Below are 22,166 nucleotides of genomic sequence, written 5' to 3'. Positions count from 1 at the left end.
TGTTATTGGGCTGAGGGGGTTTTGTGGAGGTAACCCTAACTGGGCTAGGCCCATTAGGGTACCATGATGGTGGCCATAAGGCTCTCTATATAAGGAGGTCTCCACCTCCTTATTAAGGGGTCATGCTCAATAAGAGCCACCACCACTTTTTTGTGTCTGTAAACAAGAGATCTTTGAGATTTCTTAGCAGTCACCTCCACGCCCCCGAAAAACCATTGCAGGTCTCAAGCAACCGGAGAAGAAGATCAAGACGTGGTTCGTTCATCTCGAAAATCCGTGAAAACATCGTCATGGATCAGGTCAGATTCATTTCGTGCTTCGACAGTTATTGCTCGTTAGTTTGATTCTGTTATAGTTTGTTACAATTCCGTTCAAATCTCGTTATAATTATTATTTTCATAAATAAATATTAAACTAATTATAGAACGCTTTACAGGTTTTTTTTTCTAAACTTTTATTGAATAGAGTAATGATACACAACATATTTGACTTTGAAGTTTCTCACCAACTTTCCCTGTCACGTCTCTGTTTTATAAGGCTGAGGGGTGTGGAGCGCGACAGGGGGCGCGTGAGCCCATCCGCTCGCGCCCCGGGGCGCGAGCACCACACCACCGAGGCGCGAGAGGGGCGCGAGAGGGGCGCGAGCACGGAAAAAGAGGCGGGCGCAAGGGTGATCGCGGCTGGAAATTCGCGTGAAGGATTTTGGAAATGCGTGAAGAGCCTATTTCCATTAAGAACTGAAGTTTCTACTTTACTTTTTCTCTTCTGGGTCAGTAACAGATTACGAATATTGATGATGTTTATTATTATTATTATTACATGTTTTTTATTTGCACACCAAGTGTTTGTTGAAATGCCTCTGTGAGTTCATACTCTTTTTTTTTTGTCTGTCTTGCTTAAATATTTCTTTTGTATATTGTGAGTTTATAGTCTTTCTGCTGTGTATTTGTGTTTTGTTTAATTATTTCTTTTGTATATTGTATTGCACACAAGGTGTTTTTTTTAGATATTAATGTGTTTTTTTAATTAATGTGTGTTTTTATAAATAATTTATGAGTTTTTTTAATAATACGTTTTTTTAATACATTTATAAAAAAATAAAAAAAAAAACCGCTCGCGCCCCCTCTCGCGCCCCTCCACACCAGGGCCAGGGGCGCGAGCACCACAACCAACACCCATCTTATCAAGTTTCTCTCTCTGCCACACGTCACAATATTATTGGCTGGAGCCCCCACTCTCGCCCCCTCTCGCGCCCCCCACACCCCTCAGCCTAAATACAAATAATTTTATGACTGAATGAATATGGGAATCAATAAAAGTGAACTTTTAATTACTTTTTGTAATTTCCCGAGGATTTTGGGTAGAATTTCGAGGTATGAATTTTATGTAAAGTGACTTTTTAACGTTGAGTCAATAGAGGCAACAAGCTTCTTTAGCGCAGGAATACCTGCGTTCTCACCTCTTTATTTTGATCCAACTTCATCGAGATGTGTGCGTTCTCCCTGATTTCTGCATTCCAGATCCGTTAAGTTGTCATAGATACATCATTTCTTATTTTTTTTGTCAATCATAGTCTGTCTTGATGCCACAACTATAGCGTTAGAATTCTATTTGTAACTTGAATAAAAACCATAGGAATTCGCACACCTCAATACTTGATGCAATGTGGATTCAGTTTCGGTCAGTATCAGTTCATTGTGGTATTGAAACAAAGTATAACAAACTGAAAGAAAAAACCAAAGAAATATAGTTATGATACCAAGAAGGTATTAACATATATTTTATATTGATCGAAAACCACACATATTTTAAGTCAATCGAAAAACATGAAAATAAATAGTGCTACTGACGTTTGTATTGGTTAGGTTGGTCACAAAATTTGTACCAAAACGTCGAGAAAAAAAAGTAAACGCAACTGTGTGTTTAGCTTTCAAGCAAAAATAATAAATATATAAAAAAATAAATTTTTGTTGCTAGACTTTAAAGTACAAAAAGTTTATGGTGAGTTATAAAGAATAAAACCATACTATTCAAATAAAAAAACATTTATGGCAAAAGTTCAAACACAAAAGATTTGTGTTCAATTTCAAAAACAGAAAGATTTAATATATATGGATAAATGCTTGTAAACCAATATTATTATACATAGTAAGGAGTTAAAGTGAGATAAGTTTATTGTATTCATATTATGATTTCCACTCATTAGTTTTATTTCTATACATAACTGAAATAAATAAGAAATTTCCATAAATATCGACTGAGAACAAAGTAAGAACAAAAATGATAAAATGACAGACCAAAAGTCTAGAACTGATGATGCCCACTAGGAGTACTGAGAATATGGGACTAGGTGTCCTAGTAAGTTAGTGCCATACTGTTATTGCCTTTAATTCTTGTCGTATTATGTTCATGGAACAACGGTGCTAGTGCTCGGTGGTTAATGGGTAAAGCTGAGGGGTGTGGGGGGCTCTAATGGGGGCTTTAGTGGGGGCTCCAACCAATAATATTATGACGTGTGGCAGAGAGAGAAACTGGATAAGGGGGTTGTTGGAGCCCCCGTTGGAGCCCTGGCCCCTGGTGTGGAGGGGCTCCAACAAGGGCTCCAGCAAATTTTTTTTTTTATTTTTTTATAAATATATTCAAACAACGTATTATTAAAAAAACTCATAAATTATTAAAAAACACACATTAATAAAAAAACACATTAATATCTAAAATTCAAATTACAAAAAAAAACATACTAAAAATTAAACAAATAATAATACTTAATAATAACACTAATCTAATACAAGATCATCGGGTCGCCTCGCCCACAAATGTTCAACCAACTCATGTCGAAGATTCCCGTGTATCTCACGGCTCTTGATATTTGCTATGTTATGAAGTCTTTGTTGATCACTGATTGTGGACGGTTGTGGCGGAATGTCACCTTGGTAGTTTTGGCAGATAGCTTTGCCCTCGTCTTCTAACGTCATGTTGTGTAGGATCAGACACGTGTAGACGACGTCCGTTATCCTCTCCCGAGTCCAATAACGTATCGGGTTCGCCAGTACATAATATTGTTTTTTCAGAGCTCCAAAAGCTCTTTCAATATCTTTTCTAGCAGACTCTTGCTTCTTCGTAAAATACTTCCGTTTGTCGGCGATTGGATCTGTAAAAGCTTGAACTAACAAAGCCCATTCGTTGTAAATACCATCGACCAGATAGTACCCGTACTTGAAGAGTTCTCCATTTGCAACAAAAGATTGAGGTGGTTCAACCCCGTCGATAAGGTCGTTGATCAAATGTGACTGATCGATAACATTAAGGTCGTTATTTGACCCAGCAACACCAAAAAAAGCATGCCAAAACCAAAGATCCTGTGACACCGCCGCCTCAAGTATAAGGGTCGGCCCTTCATGATCACCACGGTGGAACTGACCTCGCCAGGCCGTTGGACACATAGCCCATCCAACATGCGTACAATCGATGCTACCTAACATCCTAGGAAAACCATGTTTTTCTGCGTGCACCTCATATATGCGTTGGATGTCATACATTGTAGGTTTACGCAGATATCTCCGAGAGTAAATCGATATGACTCCTACGTATATAAAATAATCTATAAACATATAATATATATTACAAAATGTAATAAATATTTAATAAAAACTAAAATTAATGTTTTTTACCTTGGCAGAAAAAATGAAGGGATTCACGTGCAACCCTTTTCGACATCTGTAAATACTCATCCAAAGCGTCCGACGAGATGCCGTACGCTAATTGACGGATAGCAGCCGTGCATTTTTGAAGAGGGGTAAAACCGGGGAGACCCCTAGCATCCTCCCTTTGTTGAAAAAAGGGATACCGTGCCTCTAAATCACTTGCTATACGCATGAACAATTGTCTGCTCATTCGGAAACGAGTTCGAAAATCCGACTCCTCGTATACTGGTTGAGGGCTAAAATAATGCCTAATCAAAGTATCGTTAGCACCCGATCGATCACGATCACGAGGTGGTGCTCTAACTCTCGGGACTCGAGGTTGATGGGCTTGATTTTGCAAGAGATCCACCACGGTTGCGGTCAAAACTCCCCCTACATGAAGAAGCAAATCATCCTCTTCGGAGGAGTCGGAATCAGACGAGTACCACGACATTTTTTTTGTGTTAGTTTTGAGAGGATTTTAGGAGGAAAGGTGTATAATTGTGAAATGAAGTATATTTTATAAAGGTATATATTTATAGTTTAAGAAAATATTTTTTTTTTAATTTAATCAAAACCATCAACGGCTCTTTTCCGACTTCCTATGCAACTTTATCTCTCTCTTCTCCCGCTAACAGGCTCACGCCTGCATGTTTTTTCGCGCTAGCGCCCCGTTAGCGCCCCGGTTAGCGCCCCGATGGTGTGGTGTTAGCGCCTGGGGGCGCGAGTGTAGGGGCTCTAGCGCCCCCGTTGAAGCCCCACACCCCTCAGCTTAATAGTGATGTAGTGCTTCAAATGGACCATGGTGTGGTCCCATTAGAATTTTGGAGGGTTGGTAAATTTCTCTTTTTTAGCATGATATCATTACTAACGTCATATTAATATTAGAAAGATAATATAACTCGGGTTAGTTAATTAATTATCTTTAAACTACAGGATTACAAGACGTGGATACACCTGTCGAAAGCGTTGAAATATGCTCAAACGAAGAAGACTGGGAGGCGCGGCGTGCAGAGATCAAGATGACAAAAGGGTTCATAGCCAAGGAGTCTGTAAAAGGGCATATGGTAAGTAGCATGTTTAACTTTAACATCTGAATTTGTTAAATAAATTGGAATTGCGATTTGAAATAAGTATGTGACATAGGTGAATGTTGTGAGAGGTTTGAAGTTGTATGAAGACATACTTAACACGGCAGAGCTAGCTAAGTTGACCGAGTATGTAACTGAACTTCGAGTTGCTGGCCAAAATGGTGAACTCTCAGGTGGATCCTGTGATTCGTGATGCTTTTGTAGTTAACCTTGTTTTTACCTTTCGGGACGAAGTTTTGAGATAGTAAGGGATTGCTCAGGTTTGGAAATTAATTGATTTTATTTCCAGTTAATTATAACTTTGCTAGTATATGTTAGAAGGACATTTAACATAGAATCGTTTTAAGTAGAACACCGTAAAAACTACAAAGTGCACTTATATCTTTTGCGCTTTTGCTTTAACTCTGATAAAAGAACATGTCTCTCAATATTACCATAGGAATTCATGAGTCTTGCTTTAACTTTTAATATTTCTTGTTATTCATTTTTATTAGTATTTAAAAAGTAGCATACATTTTTGGAAATGCAATTTTATATATACAAGTTTATAATCATGTTATTGATTGTCGGTGAGTAGGTGAGACTTTTATTATGTACAACCAGCAGTCAAAGGCAATCAAAAGAGAGCTCATACAATTTGGAGCTCCAATTTTTGGACAAATAAAAGATGATGCTACAAATAATAAATCCCAAGATAGTAAGCACACAATTCTTTTACAATATAATTCAAGATTCAAATATTTGATAACAAAATGTAACATTATGATTGTGTCATAAATGTCTACAGGCAACATAGAGCCGATTCCTGCTCCTCTTGAAGGCGTCATCAATCATCTAATTCAGTTTCACTTGATTTCGGAAAACAGGCGACCAAACAGTTGCATTATAAACTTTTTCGATGAGGTATAATTTAGCTTTACACGCATTATGATTATTTTACAATTATAAATGTGACATCTAACATCAATAATTTTTTACTTAGGGGGAGTTTTCACAACCTTTCTTGAAACCACCTCATTTAGAACAACCTATAGCTACACTTGTTCTATCTGATTCAACAATGGCTTTTGGGCGGACTTTAGTATGTGATAGTGATGGAAACTACAAAGGACCACTCATGCTTTCTCTGAAGGAAGGGTAAGTGAATAATACTGTTTTAAATGTTTATGAAACTAAAAAAGATAAACAACTTTATATCTTTAATCTTCACAAGTCACTCTTAGTGATGAGAGGAAACAGTGCTGACATGGCCCGCCACGTCATGTGTCAATCTCCGACTAAACGAATAAGTGTATCGTTTTTCAAAGTCCGAATAGACACTTATGACAAAAAGTTAGCCCCAAAAGATCCAATGAGCGGGACCATGACCGTTTGGCAACCCGGTCTTACAACTCCATTAATGACACCTGTTGCAACCGGGCCACTAGACGGGTTTGACTCGATCCATGTTCTTCCCAAGTGGGGTGCAATCCGGGCCCCACAACTGCTAATGCTAGCACCAGTTTGGCCCATGGTTATGAGCCCTAGAAGGCTACGTGGTGGGACTGGTGTTTTCTTGCCATGGAATGGCGGGTCTAAAAAACCCGCCAAGCATTTACCGCCTAGTGCTCAACGAGGGCGTCTTCTTGCGTTGCATGCATCAACTGAGGCACATAAATTGGATCGAACCAATGAGTCGGGCATTAGTGTGGCTTGAGACATGTGAGAGAAGTGGTGTGTTGTGGTTTATTTGGGGTTGCTTTAGTGTACAACAATTAATTAAGGCTTTGATGTTTGAAATTAAGATGAGTTTTCTTATTAATACCTTAATTATGGAGCGAAATTGGGTTTTAGTGTTGATGATTAGACTACATCCCATGTTGTCATTGTCTAATTGTCACCTTTAGAGTTATAGAGGTTGTAGTTCAAATCTTTTAAAGGTTAACGTGTGAATTGTTATATATTGTTGTTCGTCTCTAACTTTGTTTTTCATAATTCTTTTATTAATCATAAGCGGGTGTGATGAGGTGTGTGATTTGGGTTTTGTGTAAGGATTAAACGAACTACTCAAGCTTAATTTGATGGATCAAAGTCGTCTTTGTTACCACACGGTCAAAGTTGATTAAAGAACTCGGTGAACTTGAAAATATTGATGAGGAACTATGTCGTAATGTGTCGTTCGGCGTGACAAATTTGAGCTCGGTAAAAACTTATAAAGAATGACTACCTTGTCTTTATAATTTTACCTTTAGCAATGTTTATTATTCCGTACTTTCTGTATAAAGTTTAACACATCGTTTTATTTACATATAAACAAATAGAAAGTTTCTAAAGTTTTGAGAGGGTTAGAACGAAGCACAATCGAATGGAAAATGTGATCAAATTGTTTGAAGTTGTCAAAACATTTATGTGCCACTTGATTTTATTTCTTTTAAGAAAAAGAAAAACATTTCAAGTTGTTATTTGATAAGAACATGAAACTTGATATTATAATTTGGAAACTTCTTATTAAAGAAGATATAAAAGTCTTTGCTTTGATATAAGAGTCTTTGCTTTCTGGTTGAGGAAGTGAAAATGAGAAAATTCTTCCAAGTCTCTTTTGAAGGGAAGTCAACAAAATGTTTCCAAATCAACAAAACTACATAAATGTCTCCTCTAAACACTTTTTCATCGACGTCCTTTTCAGGCACTTCGACATGTTTCTATGCCCAGCTAGTGAGCGCCACCTGTTGTATAATTTAGGTGACGAGGCGGATTTGAGCGACTGTTGTTTACATCAGCAACGGCGAACTGCAACTCTTGTAGTATTGTCCACGTCGCCGAAGATGAATTTCTTAAAAGGCCGGAGACACTCACTTGTTCATAAACCGGCGGGCCGACAGTTCTTAGACACAAGGTTGCGCTGCACAACGTCTTTGAGTTATTATTTTAAACTGATATTATTTAAAAATGTTTTTGACTTTATTTAAATTTTCATAATGCCATAATGCCTTTGATGAAGGGTCCTACTAGGGACACCTTCACACCCCTTAATACACCGCGTATAAGTCTATACGTGGCGTATAATGTACGATCTGACATCTAGCATGAACGACAGTCATAGGCTTGTCGTATCGTACCCTATACGCCGCGTATAGGTCTATACGCGGCGTATTGGGTTTGTATATTATTGGAGCCCGGCTCCCTCCCCTCCCTGTCCATCCTTTTTTTTTTCTTTTCTTTTTTTTTTCTATCTCACCCTCACCCTCACCATTCAACCAACAACAACAACCATTTATTTCCGGAGTCAGACGAGGAGGAGCCGGGGTACGCCGCTAACGGTCATTCGGACTTAAACCAGGTTTCGTTTTATCTTTATTTAGTACATGTTAGGACGTAGTTGTACATGTTAGGACAGATATTTGGTGACTGGCTTAGTTTTGTTATGTGACTTTTGAAAAAGTAAACTATATTTTTAGGCACCGACCGTTATATTACATAATGCCTACTTACTATATAGACACCACGTATATGTTTTACGGTAACACTAGTTCGTCGGGCCGCTTAAACTAGGTTTCTCGTTCTGTTATCGTTATTGTTTAAATTTTTATTATATTATTCTATTAAAATATTAAAATGTTGTTGGTATTAAAATTTTATTGTTAATAAAATAAAATATTATTATTTTATTTATTAAAATATTATTATTATGATTATTAAAATAGTATTATTCTAGACATATAATTATTATTATTAAAATAATATTTTTATATTATTATTAGTATTAAAATATTATTATTATTAGGTACCTGATGTACGCTAGAGATTCAGATGTGGGTGTCAGGTGCCGGCGCAAGACGTTCAGAGATACGTTCTTATAATATAATATAATATAATATAAACATGTTATTATTATATTATATTTTATTATGTTATATTATATCATATTATATTATGTTATGTTATATTATATTATTTAGGTTATGTTGGGTGGGTGTTGGGTTTTCAAGAAAAGTCAATCAGTTTTGTCTTATATGGTTTTTTTTCTTTTTTTTCTTCTTTCTTTTATTTTCTATTGCTATTATTAATGTTATTTATGTTTATTATTATTATTATTAATATTATTTACTTACCAATAATATATTATTATTCGAAATTCGACAACGGGTGTTCAGTTGCATGGCTTATTTGGGGAAATTGACTGTGCGAAACAAATTTTCTATTTATTGGCTGTTTTTGTTATCAACATCTTGAAATTAGCTGTAGGGGTTTACTTGGGAAAACTAGCATTTCCAAACGAACTTTCAACTTCTTGCCTGCTTTCATTATCGACATCTCAAATCTGGTTCTTCGATTTCTTCGAACTCCAACTGTCTTGACCGTCGGTCACCACTGGCAGCCGTAGTTGTGTTCACTCAAACATATATCAGTCGTCACTAAGCTTAAGCTTAGGCTTTTTATTGCTTTAATGTTTAGTTGTGGGTATTGTAAGTTGATCATGTCGCGTATGCTAAAAGAATTATTGGCTTATAAATACACATATATATATAGTAAACGTGCGATATAAGAATTCATTGCTCCGACATAACCAGCACCAGATCGAGATATTGGTTTGATGAGTTTGAATCTCTCGGATCCGCGGTATCGACTAACGGCAGCGATAACATACGTCTTAATAACGTTTCCCTTTATTTTTCAGAGGTCTGGCAATACATTCACAACAGCTGGCTGGATCCATACAGACACAAGTTTGTAGCATGCTGGATCGACGAACGCCGAAACTACGACGAACGGAGTTGAGAGCCGGCACGTAAATCTGAAAAGGTACCTCAATGGAAGCAACAACTGGCTCGACACAATTGCCAGGCACATCCTTAAAAAGGTCAACTCGCAGATGAAAGAGATCGGTAAATCTTTTCACGACTCTCGTTCCAATGTCATGGAAGGGCATCGACAGCACGTCTGGTTGAAGAAGCTAATAAACAGTGTGTCGACTCACGCTCTAGGTCTACTTGTGAACGAGTATGAGTTGATACACAAAATGTGTGACGGCGGGGCTTCATGCGACCACCATTTGTATTCGTCTTCGGGGCTGCCATTTGCTTGTCGGATTGAGGGATACATAGTTAACGACACGTGTATCCCAATAAAGGATGTTGACCCGTTCTGGAGGAGGCTTAATTTTGATCCAGCCTATCCGCCGAACGAAGAGCCAGACTACGAAGCGGGTCTTCGGGACATCACACATACGCTATCGTCCATAGATGACCCTAATCAAAAGAAAAGTTTGTTCACCAAGCTCATATCTGCTATGCCAGGTAGATCTAAAAAGAAGGAGCCCGAAAAAAGAGAGGATCCTCGGGGGCGTCCCAAAAAAAGCAGATCCCCCAAGGCACAGCTCATACACCCCCGCTCCAGATCTCCCCAGACACAGCTCATACACCCCGCTCCAGATCTCCCCAGACACAGCTCCTACAACCCATTCTTGTCACAGGGGCCCAGCCAAGAAACCCCCACCCCATCCTCGCTGTCTCATTCGTTGTCCTAGTCAGCTTCGCGGTTTAAAATTTCTCGAGGACGACCTAAGACATCGAAACCTACGGGAGCTCACCTCGGGTTTCCTTTGATGATTTCGCCAGCGCAAGTACCGGCGATGAAAATGTTTAGGAGTGTCATTCCTAGCTGGGCTCAGCCATTTGTCGCAGACATAAAAAACGTACGCCCAGACGGTAACTGCGGTTTCCGATCAATCGCCATGGGTTTGGGGATACATGAGAAACTCTGGCCGGATATTAGGCGGGCAATGCAGAACGAGCTGGAAACCAACGAAGGGTGGTGGAGGGCGATGTTCAGCAAAGAGGATGAAAGATTGTACGGCTGGGTTCATTCCAGCATTCCGTACTCCAACACGGTCAAACCAGCGCCGCCGAGTCGTTGGTTCAGCGTCCCCGGTCACGGGCACGTGGCTATTCAGACATACGGGTGTGTGTTAGTCAACCTGGCTGGCAATCATACCGAATCTTACTTCCCATTGAGAATCGGTCCTGATTTGATTCTGGATCCAGTGGTTATAGGCATCGCTAACTAGGGAGGTGATCACTAGATATATATCAAACTGGTAGGAGATTTCCCAATGCCTACACCGAACCTTAATTGGGAAAGAAGCGCCGTACCGGCGGCACTAGAATGGAAAACACTGTACGGACAACGTATAGAGGAGTACGAACAGATACGCACGGGATGGCGAAGGTGTCACACCCCGACCAATGAAGGTGGAAACGTTGAGGCGCGACATGATTGCTCATTGCACAATGACACTATAAAGTTACAATATTTAAACAACTCATTGAAATCCATATCATCATCAATAACACAACAATTGTTCATACAAAAATGTCAAATAGATAGATAAACAAATAACTTGTTCTTTCATTTTCTAATATCCTAAAGCCAAGATGATAAGTTTCTTCAAGTAATCCAATCAAGCTAACATCAAACCTGTAACATTGCATAAAATATAGTTTGTCAACACAAAGGTTGGTGAGCAATTTTCATAGTTTTGGACAATAAGTATATAGTATGAAATTCACAACTAGTATATGAAAATAATAAATAATAGCAACATTTTAGATAATAAAACAATCAATAAGAATACATTGACGAACCGTCAATAAGAATACATTGACGACAATAATGAAATCGTCAATAAGAATACATTGACGACACCTTTCTATATGGGGATACCATATATACTCGGAATTAACATATGATCATACTTTGATGAGACTACCCGCCTTAGCATTCAAGAATTTGCACATAATCATGTAAAGCATATAACACCAAATCGAGCATTTATTAAGTAAACATATACAATAAGTGTTGTGGTTTAAGACTCAAGTATAAATCATTTGAATTTGAATAAGTATGCAATGCCACCCCCAAAACGAAAGATGGAAAACGGGGGATGAAAAAGTACTCACATTAACAAGTAACTTGAAAGATAGTGTCGTGAATAATCGGAGAGATCGGTTTAACGAGCAAGACCTATATTAAACGGGTCTTGTGTTAGTAGGTAGTCTTGGAAGGGTTTAAAATAAAATACATGACAAATAAAGTAAATAAATAAAGATTAGGATTTAAATTGTAAATATTTGAGAAATTAAATAAACAAGTTTTGTAAAATAAGTTTACTCGAAATCGGGTCTCAGTATTCTATTTATTAGTTTTTTTTTTCTTTTTACTCAACCTATGTTAAGTAATAATGTGGGTTAAAATGTAATATTGCAAAGCCCTTGGTTATAAGAATACCAAAACGAGGTTTAAACGAGTGTTCGGGTTTGTCGGTTCGAGACTTGATAATTGACCAAGCTCAAAGTTAACTTCCCAAAATAATAAATGTTATGAGATAACTCAATAAAATCAAAATAGACTTAACCAAGCATGTAGTTCTATTGTGAAGAACCTTAACGTTCGTTAAGCGAGTATACGACTTTATCGGTCCGAACTTGTTATAAGATCAAGTTGGTTACCGACATGCCAAGTATGTTTAGAAATTAACTAAAATTGATTTAAAATATAATCTTGAAGAAAAATATGAGTTTTGGTGGCTAAAAACACACTTGTGTGTCTTAAGCGAGTGAACTCGGTTTAGTTCAGTTTTTGGTTCGGTCCTTGACTCGGAATAAGACCGAGGATGGTTACCACATACCCAATTACCATGGAACTTGTAAAATAACTTATAAATAATAATACTCAAGTTTTACATTCAAAAAGTTAACAATAAAGCTTTTAAACGAAAGTTTGTTTTTGGTTCGGTTCTCAACTCGGGATGAAACCGAGGCTAGTCACCACATACCCAATACCATGGAACTTGACAAATATGAAAAATAAACTAAAATATGCAGAACTTAAGCAAGTATAACAAGTTATATGGTTAGATTTGTTAAATATATAAACAAGGACTAGAAAGTCCTCCATGTAACCTTGCCTTACTAGCCCGACATTTCAACCGGCCGAGACCGGAGAAATGAAAGACTGAAGGTAAACAAGAAGTGTATATTATATATATGTTGTATATGTTGTAACATCAAGCTTTAAGTATCGAGAAGTTAGTTAAAATGAAATATTAGCTTAGTTTGACCTTGAGAGTCAAACTATGAAGAACAACCTTAGAATTCAAGAATTTGAGAGAGAAATGAGGAAATGAGCAAGCACAAATGAAAAAGATGGGTGTGTATATACTTGGTAAGTTGAATGGGTCTTTCATAAAGGGTGTTGCATGAAAATGGGTTGGTTATAGACCCAAGAAAGCACAAACTACAAATGGGTCCTTCAAGTCTCCATTTTGGTAGTTTTTGTCCCTTTAGTTCGTTTTGAGCGTTTTCAGGGCCTTTTAAGAACCGAAAAGGATGTTTTTTTTAGATCCGACAACTATAAAACAAATATGTAACATAAAATTCATCATTTTGATAATATCAAAAGGTTCGGGATACAAAACGGGTCGGGTTTACATTAAGAACACAAGTATAAAATAACCCGAAATTGACAAATGCCACAGAAGGGAACCCTTAACGTAGATCTAGACAGCTTATAGAAAAAAATGTATCAATGGATGTATTTAGACATACACACACATATACATAAATAAAGAAAAATAAAAAAATAATAATATTATTAATAACTAATATTAATAAATAATAATAATAATAAATAATGAATAATAATATTAATAACTAATAATAATAGTAAATACTAATAAATAATAAATACTAATAAATAAATAACAAACAAATAATAATAATAATAATAATAATAATAATAATAATAAATAATATAAATAACTAATAATAGTAATAGTAAATACTAATAAATAAATAACAAACAAATAATAATAATAAATAAATAATAATAATAATAACTAATAATAATAGTAAATACTAATAAATAATAAATAATAAATACTAATAAATAAATAACAAACAAATAATAATAATAAATATTAAAAATAGGCAGAATACGCCGTGTATAGACCTATACATCGCGTATTTATGCCCCCTTATAATGAACGCCGACTGCTCAACTGCCACATTATATTTCAAATTTCAAACTCCCTCCCGAGCATCCGAGCATCCAAACACGAGTCTACGTTGGACCGACACCGACCGGATTACGACACAAGCCGATGAGATTTGACCCGACACCGACACGACATGGAGGTAATTTTTTAATATTATGTTGTTGATGATGATTATGTTTAGATGATGATGATGATGTGATGATGATGTGATGATGATGATGCTGTTGTGTGGATGGATAAAACCGTCGGCCGGAGTCCGGCCGTCGATTTTCAGTGACTATCAGCGGCAGCGTATAGCTTTATACGTCGCCTCTGATATATAATTTTTTTTAATTTATTAACATTATCTATTTTATTATAAATATTATTATTAATATTTATTATTAGTATTTATTAATATTAATATTATTATTATTGTTGTTGTTATTATTTATTATTATTAATATTATAGGTATTATTATTATTATTATTATTGTAATTGTTATAATAATTATTATTTGTTATTATTATAGTTTGGGGACGATGAGATTGAGGACGAGATCGAGCAGGAGTACGAGCAGCAGATGGGGCTGGGCCGGGGCCGGGGACCCCCAGCGGGTGACGACGTGTTGGTCACCTACCCTTATGTGTAGTTCGCTGAGGGTTCAGACGCCCACACACGATATACTCGCCTACACCCACACATGAGGCAGATGTCGCGCCAGATAGACTGGTGGATGAGCCAGATGTGGCACCAGATCGACTGACTTGTTAGCAGTCGGGTAGCGGAGCTGTCTGGACAGCAGTACATCATGCCACCGCCACCCCCCCCCCCAATTTTGACCACGAGGCGAGCACGTTTGGCGTGAGACGTGGACGGGGCGACGACGTGGATGCCGCGGACGGTTTAGGGCCTAGGCGCAGGGGAGAGGACGACGCCGACGTTGGCGCGGCGTTTGGGGGCCACGATGATGGCTTGGGCATGAACGGCTTCCTGCCGTAGATTTTTATGTTCTAGTTGTCGTATTTTCTTTTATTTGTACTGTTTATCAATATAACAATGATTTTTGGTATATATATACGTGTTAAGTGTTTTCACCAAATAATATTAAATATTAAATAAATAATTAATATATAATGATAATAATGATAAATAACAATAACAATAATAACAAAATAAAAAACCAAAAATAAATAAAAAAAACATAATAAGACAAAATTGGTAGTGTTTTCCAGAAACACCGCCTAATACCCCGCGTATAGCCCTATACGTGACGTATTGAGCGATGTTTTAGCAATCAGGGCGGTGTCCATAAAAAATCCGTTGATGAAAATGTGACCACACAACCTAATCTGAATATGACGTAATTAACCGCATATGTCACAATGTTAAACTCTAATTTTGATACACTCTAACACGAATAGCTCATACCTCTACCACAAATTTAATCTGCTAATGAGGTAACAAATTACGTGTAAACAAGTTGATCTATTTTGAAACTAACATCTGAAAATAGTAAATAAATATTACATAACTAGAATAGAGGTTGTGTGATACATAGGTGATAGAACAAAATGGAAGGTTATGAATCTATATCAATTAAGAAAAAATAATGAAAAATAGAAGACTAACATCAATTTATTCTAGTTGAGTTGGTAAGCCACAAATATTTTAAAAGCAATGTAGTGACTTTGATTCTCATCCACAATATATTTTTTATTTTATTATTCATGAAGAGGAAATTGTAAAAAAAGAAACGTGTACACTTGACGCCTATGTGAAGGGTCTAATTGAATGACACGTGGATAATTGTGTTGCTTTAATAATATAGGTAGATTAAAAGCATATTCAAGTTCAAATCAATTTTCTTTTTTCTTTATTAGAACGTCGACTTTCTTGTATTTAGGCTATCGTACTCTTCATATTTTCTAATTAATTATCAATTTTCTAATACATACAATCATCCAAATAATTGAAAACTTTCCTATTTTCAAATGATCAACTTGAAGTTTCAATTTCATATCATATCATTAACCCCCACAAGAGTTTTAGATTATCATGATTAACATGTATATAAATTCAACCAGACACGTAACCTTTTAACCCAAAACATGTTTCTTTCGTTCCGGATTCGGGTTGTATTTTCGTGATGACTGAAAATTATTATTACCATATAACGGTCCCAAAGGGTTGGAATATTCTTTGCAATTATGTAGTTTGTAGAATATGTGTTTGGAAATGGCTTAAAATATTGAGGTGGCATGGTGTTTGGGGTCGCAAGGCATTATTAATGTTGACAACACCAACTTGTTTACGCCACTCTTTTCCAACCTTTAAAGCATCCATTTTAAGTCGTCAAATATCGACAAATGTGTGTTGACCAGGCATTCCACGCTCCATGTTCCTTGATGGATCACATCACATCCACATCATGTTCCCTCTTTCTCAAATGGGTAAGAATTAATGCTATTCAAATAGGCATGGCTTGGAACTTGCTCGTCACAAACTGAAAAAGAAAAAAGTGTTTGAAATCAGCTTGTTTACCTATTGAGCTAGCTCAGCAGAGGTGAACCCATGATTCCTTTTTATAGAAGGTGATTGGGGCTTAACTAAAATTTTATAAGGGGCAAATTTTCTTTTATGGAAGGTAGCTGCCCTTTCTTTGTATGTGGGTACGTACGCCCCCGCAGCTCGGGTCGAATTGTTTATAAACCATGCCAGCTCTACTCTACATGTTTACAAACCAAACAAGCTAGGCAAAATATTATATTTTAATACATAAACACACACACTAAAGTGGTGTCCGCGTAATACAATGAGAAACATGGACACGATAATCACGTAATAAGTTAATTTAAAAAAAGAAAGAAAAAACATATAGCAGTATCATACTCAATTTAAAAAAATTAAAATACTTGTTTTTATGACTTAAAATTTAATAGAATATTAATTTATTGAAAAGTTACTGCCATTAAAAATCATGTTAAGAAGTTGGTTTAAAATAAAGTCAACAATATGTTTTTGAAACATTGTAACCATATGCTTTAATTTAAAAGCTATGGTTAATTAAACTTCTAAAATTTTGAAAAAATATTTTTTGTTATCCTCATATCATATGTACCATAATATGGTATAAATATAATTGTGTTTATAAGTGGTAGATGTTTTAGTCAATCCACTGGTCACTTTGTAAAATCAATAATTATATATATATATATATATATATATGATTAGGTTCATTTCAGAAGTGTTTCTTATAACGAGAAGTGATTCTAACCAATCACATAATTTCTTTTTAATTTCTGATTATTTAAATACAAGGATACACTAGTAAAATATAAAGTGTTTTATTTTGTAACTCATACTCATTAATGGTTTAGTTAATGATAAATTACTAGCTAATAGTAGTTACAAATTATTATTATTATTATTATTATTATTATTATTATTATTACATAGAAATCAACACATGTGTGCGTGTGTATTTAATCAAACAAAAAGCTAATTTATATGAGAATAATAATAATAATAATAATAATAATAGGAAGGCAACAACTAGATTAATATTTTTACATAATTCATACCTTACGTTTTTAGGTGTAATAATCCATAGCACATACAACTTTAAGTTTTTGTGAATATTGTATTCACATGCACTTTATTTTGTAATGTAAAAAGGAAAGGAAAAAAAAAGAGAAAACCTTGCTATTATTATGCATTGATCTAAAATCATTTTATTCTAAAACATGGTTAATTATTATTATTCTATTTGATCTCAATGTAAAGTTTTTTTTTCCTTGATATTCATTGTAGGTCCCGAAACCGGATCCGACAAACGAACGGCTGAACATAAATAATATAACGATAAAATAAAGGAACGATCTCGTAACCGGTACAAAAGATTCATAATATTAAACGGACCGATCCCACCCAATATGAGCTCCCATTGGGTGGTTGTTTACACCATCAAAACACACACTAAAACTAACAACATAAGGCTCTATTTATAGCCAAACAACTAACATTCTAGAAGCATTCTCCCGTTGAAGCTAAACGCGTGCCCGAAGCTCTCGTCTCGTGTCCGGATTTCTCGCCGACATAAATTATTAACTTGATCGTAAATATATAATGGGTTTCGTAATTTGATATCGCAAGTCACAACTTTTTGGCCTTACAATCACCCCCTTGACTTATGATATCAAAACTTTGTCGAACCGTGTCTCGCATCTTCACAAATCACCCGATAAATCGAGGCCTCTTCGTTTCAATTCACCCCCTCAAGGTATGACGTACCTATATTTAATGTTGAAGTAGTTCTCGCTTGTATATAGGCATGAGATGAGCTCGAATTTCCACAAATTAATCTCGAATTACCGGCTTCATCGTTCAAATGAACAAAACTTATTATTTCGTTCGAAGTTCATGTAAGGCCCCGTTCCCGGTAACCCTACTTTGGTGTTGGATTTACTCATAAACACAGTTCTAAAATCAGAGTTAATTAAAACTTTCGCGGAATAATTTAAAACTTCATACATCACATTACAAAACATTCATTCTTGTCTTAACATACAAATCGTGATTAATTAAAACAATCTTGACACTTCTTCGTATATGTCAATCTCTTCTGTCCATGCCATGTGTCCCTCCTCAAGCCAGCTGCCTCAATCTATTTGCCTGCGTGCATACTAAAAGTCAGCTACGCTGAGTGAGTTCTAGTTAATCATTTAACATACAATACAATCATATCCTTACTCATACGCATCCGAATATACATATTCATACCTTATTTACTCTTACTTCTTTCATACAAACTTTATATACATGCACACGCGCTTACATACTTTCTTTCATAAGGCGTTGTAATTTACCATAGGCTATTCTATCTCCGCTATCACAGATATTATTAGGGTCTGGTCCCTTCTGTCTAAGATATTATTAGGATCTGGTCCCTTCTGTCTCAGATATTCAGGGTCTAGTCCCTTCTGTCTCAGATATTTTTTTAGGGTCTGGTTCCTTTGTCTCCAATAACCATACATGTCACGTCACTCGATCATACATTCATTTTCATTCATGCATACTATACATATCTTCTGGTCATGTATATACGTATATGTATATATTCATTCGTATAAACATTCCATAATAACATTCAATACTTAGTCATACATATGACATACACATATCATACACTTACCAGTTAAGTGTATTAACAACTATCACAAAGGAGTATGCACACAGCCCCAAAAACATAATGGATAAAGGGGCTAGAAACTCACCTGAAGTCGGTTTCTCTCGCCGTTAATGGTAATGCCCTTCTTTAGCTGTGCACGGCTAACTGTATAACGCATTACGAGTGTCAAATATCCATTACTACTACTTCTTATATCTAAGTCAATGACACCCTCAACTAACGAGGGTCCGGGGGTAGCGCCCCTGGTAGCGGGGTCTAGGGGCGGCAGCCCCTAGTAGGGTCCAAGGGGCAGCGCCCCTGGCTGGGGTTGAGCTGTTTCGCTTCGCATGAAATTGTTTCGCTTCGCATGACTGTGCGATGCGAAATTACCTTTTTTGCTATGCGAAATAGCCTTTTTCGCTTCGTATGGCTTATGTGATGCGAAATTCTTCTTTTTCTTCGTTTTTACCATTTAATGGCCATTTTACTTCATTGCTCTTCCTCAGGACCTGATTTTTACTCTTTCCCACCTTTCGACACATTCTGACCCCATGCACCTGATCCTGAACCCATCTCTCAAAGTCTAAACACCACATTTTTATCACAAAGTGCACCCGAGAGGTTATAACTTACCAAGTTTATATTTTTCTTACATTTCACAACCCGATCTATCATTATATCTGTTTGCATGCCGATTCTAACCATAAAACTTAACCATTTAAACCGAAACCTACCTTTGCTTCGGGTTCGAGTTCAGATCGGGACAACACGCAGGATCTTCCAAACGTTTCTTGTTGCTCGATGACGTTGAATACGAGATTCACCTTTCTTTTGCTCGGATTTGGATCCGGGTGTTTGAGAGAAGAAGTGTGTGTGTGTTTTTAGTGTGTGGGGAGGGAGACAAAATGGTGAAATGGTGGGTGGGTTGGGTTTATATAGTGGGCTATGGGTCCCACCACCTACTCTCTATTCCCATTTCAAATCCTTATCCAAATATTTAACACACGACTAACTTAACGACACACAGTTAATAACAAAATTTTTCGTCATTTATTATTTAACAAAAAGTTGGATGTTACAGTTCACCTTTCGGATCCAACTTCTCGAACGCCTTAGAAATAACGAGCTTTGAACACGGTTAAGCAAGACGAAAACCCGAACAAGTTTGACTTTCTCCAGTTTGGTCAACACGAAAAATAAACGACTTACTCGGCAGGAACAGGCTCCACATGAATTTATCCACCATAAAATAATCCTGCTGGCCCAAAACATGACAAGCAATTGCTGGTCCACTGATTAGCTTAAACAGCCCATGCATTGGGCCTATGTTCTCAGCCCATGCCATTTAAAAAAAAAAACCAGCCCAAGCCCATATCTCTTTAAAATTCATGTTAGGGCACAAAAATCAGAACATTTGTTGACATCAATGGGAGCAGCCACCATCCACAGCCAACTCACCGGAAATCGAATTCCGGTACCGGGTCTCTTCACTGAAAAAATAAGCTCCGGCCGTCCACCATTCTCACACCACCTCTGGCCACCCCTCTCTTTCCGTCACGATGACCACCAGAAAACCGTCACCATCAAACGCCGTCACCCCTTGTCAGAAAATCGTAATCCGGCGACTAGCCCCTACCAAAAATTGTTCAAGATCTGCAGCCACCGTCCACTATGAATCCAACAACCATCTCTTACAAAATTACGCCACCAAGGATCACCGGCGGTTAGACCGCCGCCACGGAGGTGATGCCGGCCTTATCTCCTTCCTGACCATCAATTTGTGACATAAAAGCTCTTAACATCACGATGAAGCAAGAATGAATCATTGATTTGATTATTACGGGTGGAGCCGACATTCTTTAACCCCCACTGTTCTTTTTTTTTAAAAAAAAATCAAAGATTCATAAAAATAACTTCATAAAACTCTAAATCGAACCTTTAACCAGCAGTGAATCCAGATCCACAAAGAGACGAACATCAAGCACCTTTATTTCCCCAAATCTTCACACTTTATTTTCAAACATCAACTTTATTTCCAAATCTTCAAGAAATTTAACGTCTCGGTTCGGGTAATAGTAAATAGAACCCGAATATCAAGAACAAAGTTGAATCATAAGATTCGACCAGCTCTGATACCAATTGTAGGTCCCGAACCGGATCCGACAAACGAACGGCTTTGTTCTTGATAAATGCTCGAGACGGGTGCGGTGAAACAAACGACCGAACATAAATAATATAACGATAAAATAAATGAACGATCTCGTAACCGGTACAAAAGATTCATTATATTAAACGGACCGATCCCACCCAATGTGAGCTCCCCTTGGGTGGTTGTTTACACCATCAAAACACACACTAAAACGAACAACATAAGGCTCTATTTATAGCCAAACAACTAACATTCTAGAAGCATTCTCCAGTTGAAGCTAAACGCGTGCCCGAAGCTCTCGTCTCATGTCTGGATTTCTCGCCGACATAAATTATTAAATTGACCGTAAATATATAATGAGTTTCGTAATTTGATATCGTAAGTCACAACTTTTTGGCCTTACAATCAACTAATGTAGTGTAGGTGTTATGTAATGTTGATATAGCTACGTAATGTAGTGTAAGCATATTTTCGAATGTTGTGTATCTGTGTAGTCATAACTAATGTAGTTTAGGTACACTTTCAAATGTTGTGTAGGCATAACTAATGTTGTGTAGACATATCTAATGTAATGTAGGCGAAATTAATATAGTTTATGTACGCTTTCAGATATTGTGTAGACATAACAAATATAGTGTAAGCATACTTTCAAATGTTGTGTAGTCATAACAAATATAATGTACACGATTATTAAATTGCACGTCCCTATACAGCCAGCAAATCCTTACACAACCAACATGCTTGGAAAACGATTAAATGAAAAATCACTACACAACCAACATATATCTATATAACTTTTTAACGTCCTACACAATGTTTTTTTTCTTTTAATCAATTAATGTGGTATTATCTTAGTAACGTAGCTACGTAATGTTGTGTAGTCAAAACTAATATAGGGTATACATATCTAATTTAGTGTAGGAACATTTTTAAATGTTGTATAGTCATAACTAATGTAGTGTAGACATATATAATATAGTGTAGGTAAAATTAATGTAGTTTAGACACACTTTCAAATATTGTGTAGTCATAAATAATGTGACATATCTAATGTGGTGT

General features: G+C 36.5%; 1 protein-coding gene and 1 pseudogene across 2 annotated transcripts; both read left to right on the top strand.

The window, feature by feature from the left end:
• Positions 1-4,478: 4,478 nt before the first annotated feature.
• LOC143531182 (RNA demethylase ALKBH10B-like) lies at positions 4,479-6,690 on the top strand (annotated as a pseudogene). Its single transcript, XR_013134983.1, has 7 exons — positions 4,479-4,518; positions 4,620-4,750; positions 4,830-4,947; positions 5,352-5,471; positions 5,562-5,677; positions 5,757-5,915; positions 5,988-6,690. The product of XR_013134983.1 is annotated as an RNA demethylase ALKBH10B-like (transcript).
• Positions 6,691-10,385: 3,695 nt separating this feature from the next.
• LOC143531181 (uncharacterized) lies at positions 10,386-10,820 on the top strand. Its single transcript, XM_077026527.1, has one exon. The coding sequence runs from the start codon at positions 10,386-10,388 to the stop codon at positions 10,818-10,820; it is 435 nt and encodes a 144-aa protein (XP_076882642.1).
• The last annotated feature ends 11,346 nt before the right edge of the window (positions 10,821-22,166 follow it).

The sequence above is a fragment of the Bidens hawaiensis genome, unplaced genomic scaffold (genome assembly GCF_021521415.1).
Source record: "Bidens hawaiensis isolate Kalapana, Puna unplaced genomic scaffold, B.hawaiensis_p1.1 tig00009086_1, whole genome shotgun sequence".
Classification (NCBI taxonomy): domain Eukaryota; kingdom Viridiplantae; phylum Streptophyta; class Magnoliopsida; order Asterales; family Asteraceae; genus Bidens; species Bidens hawaiensis.
This window is presented reverse-complemented; position numbering and strand designations above follow the sequence as displayed.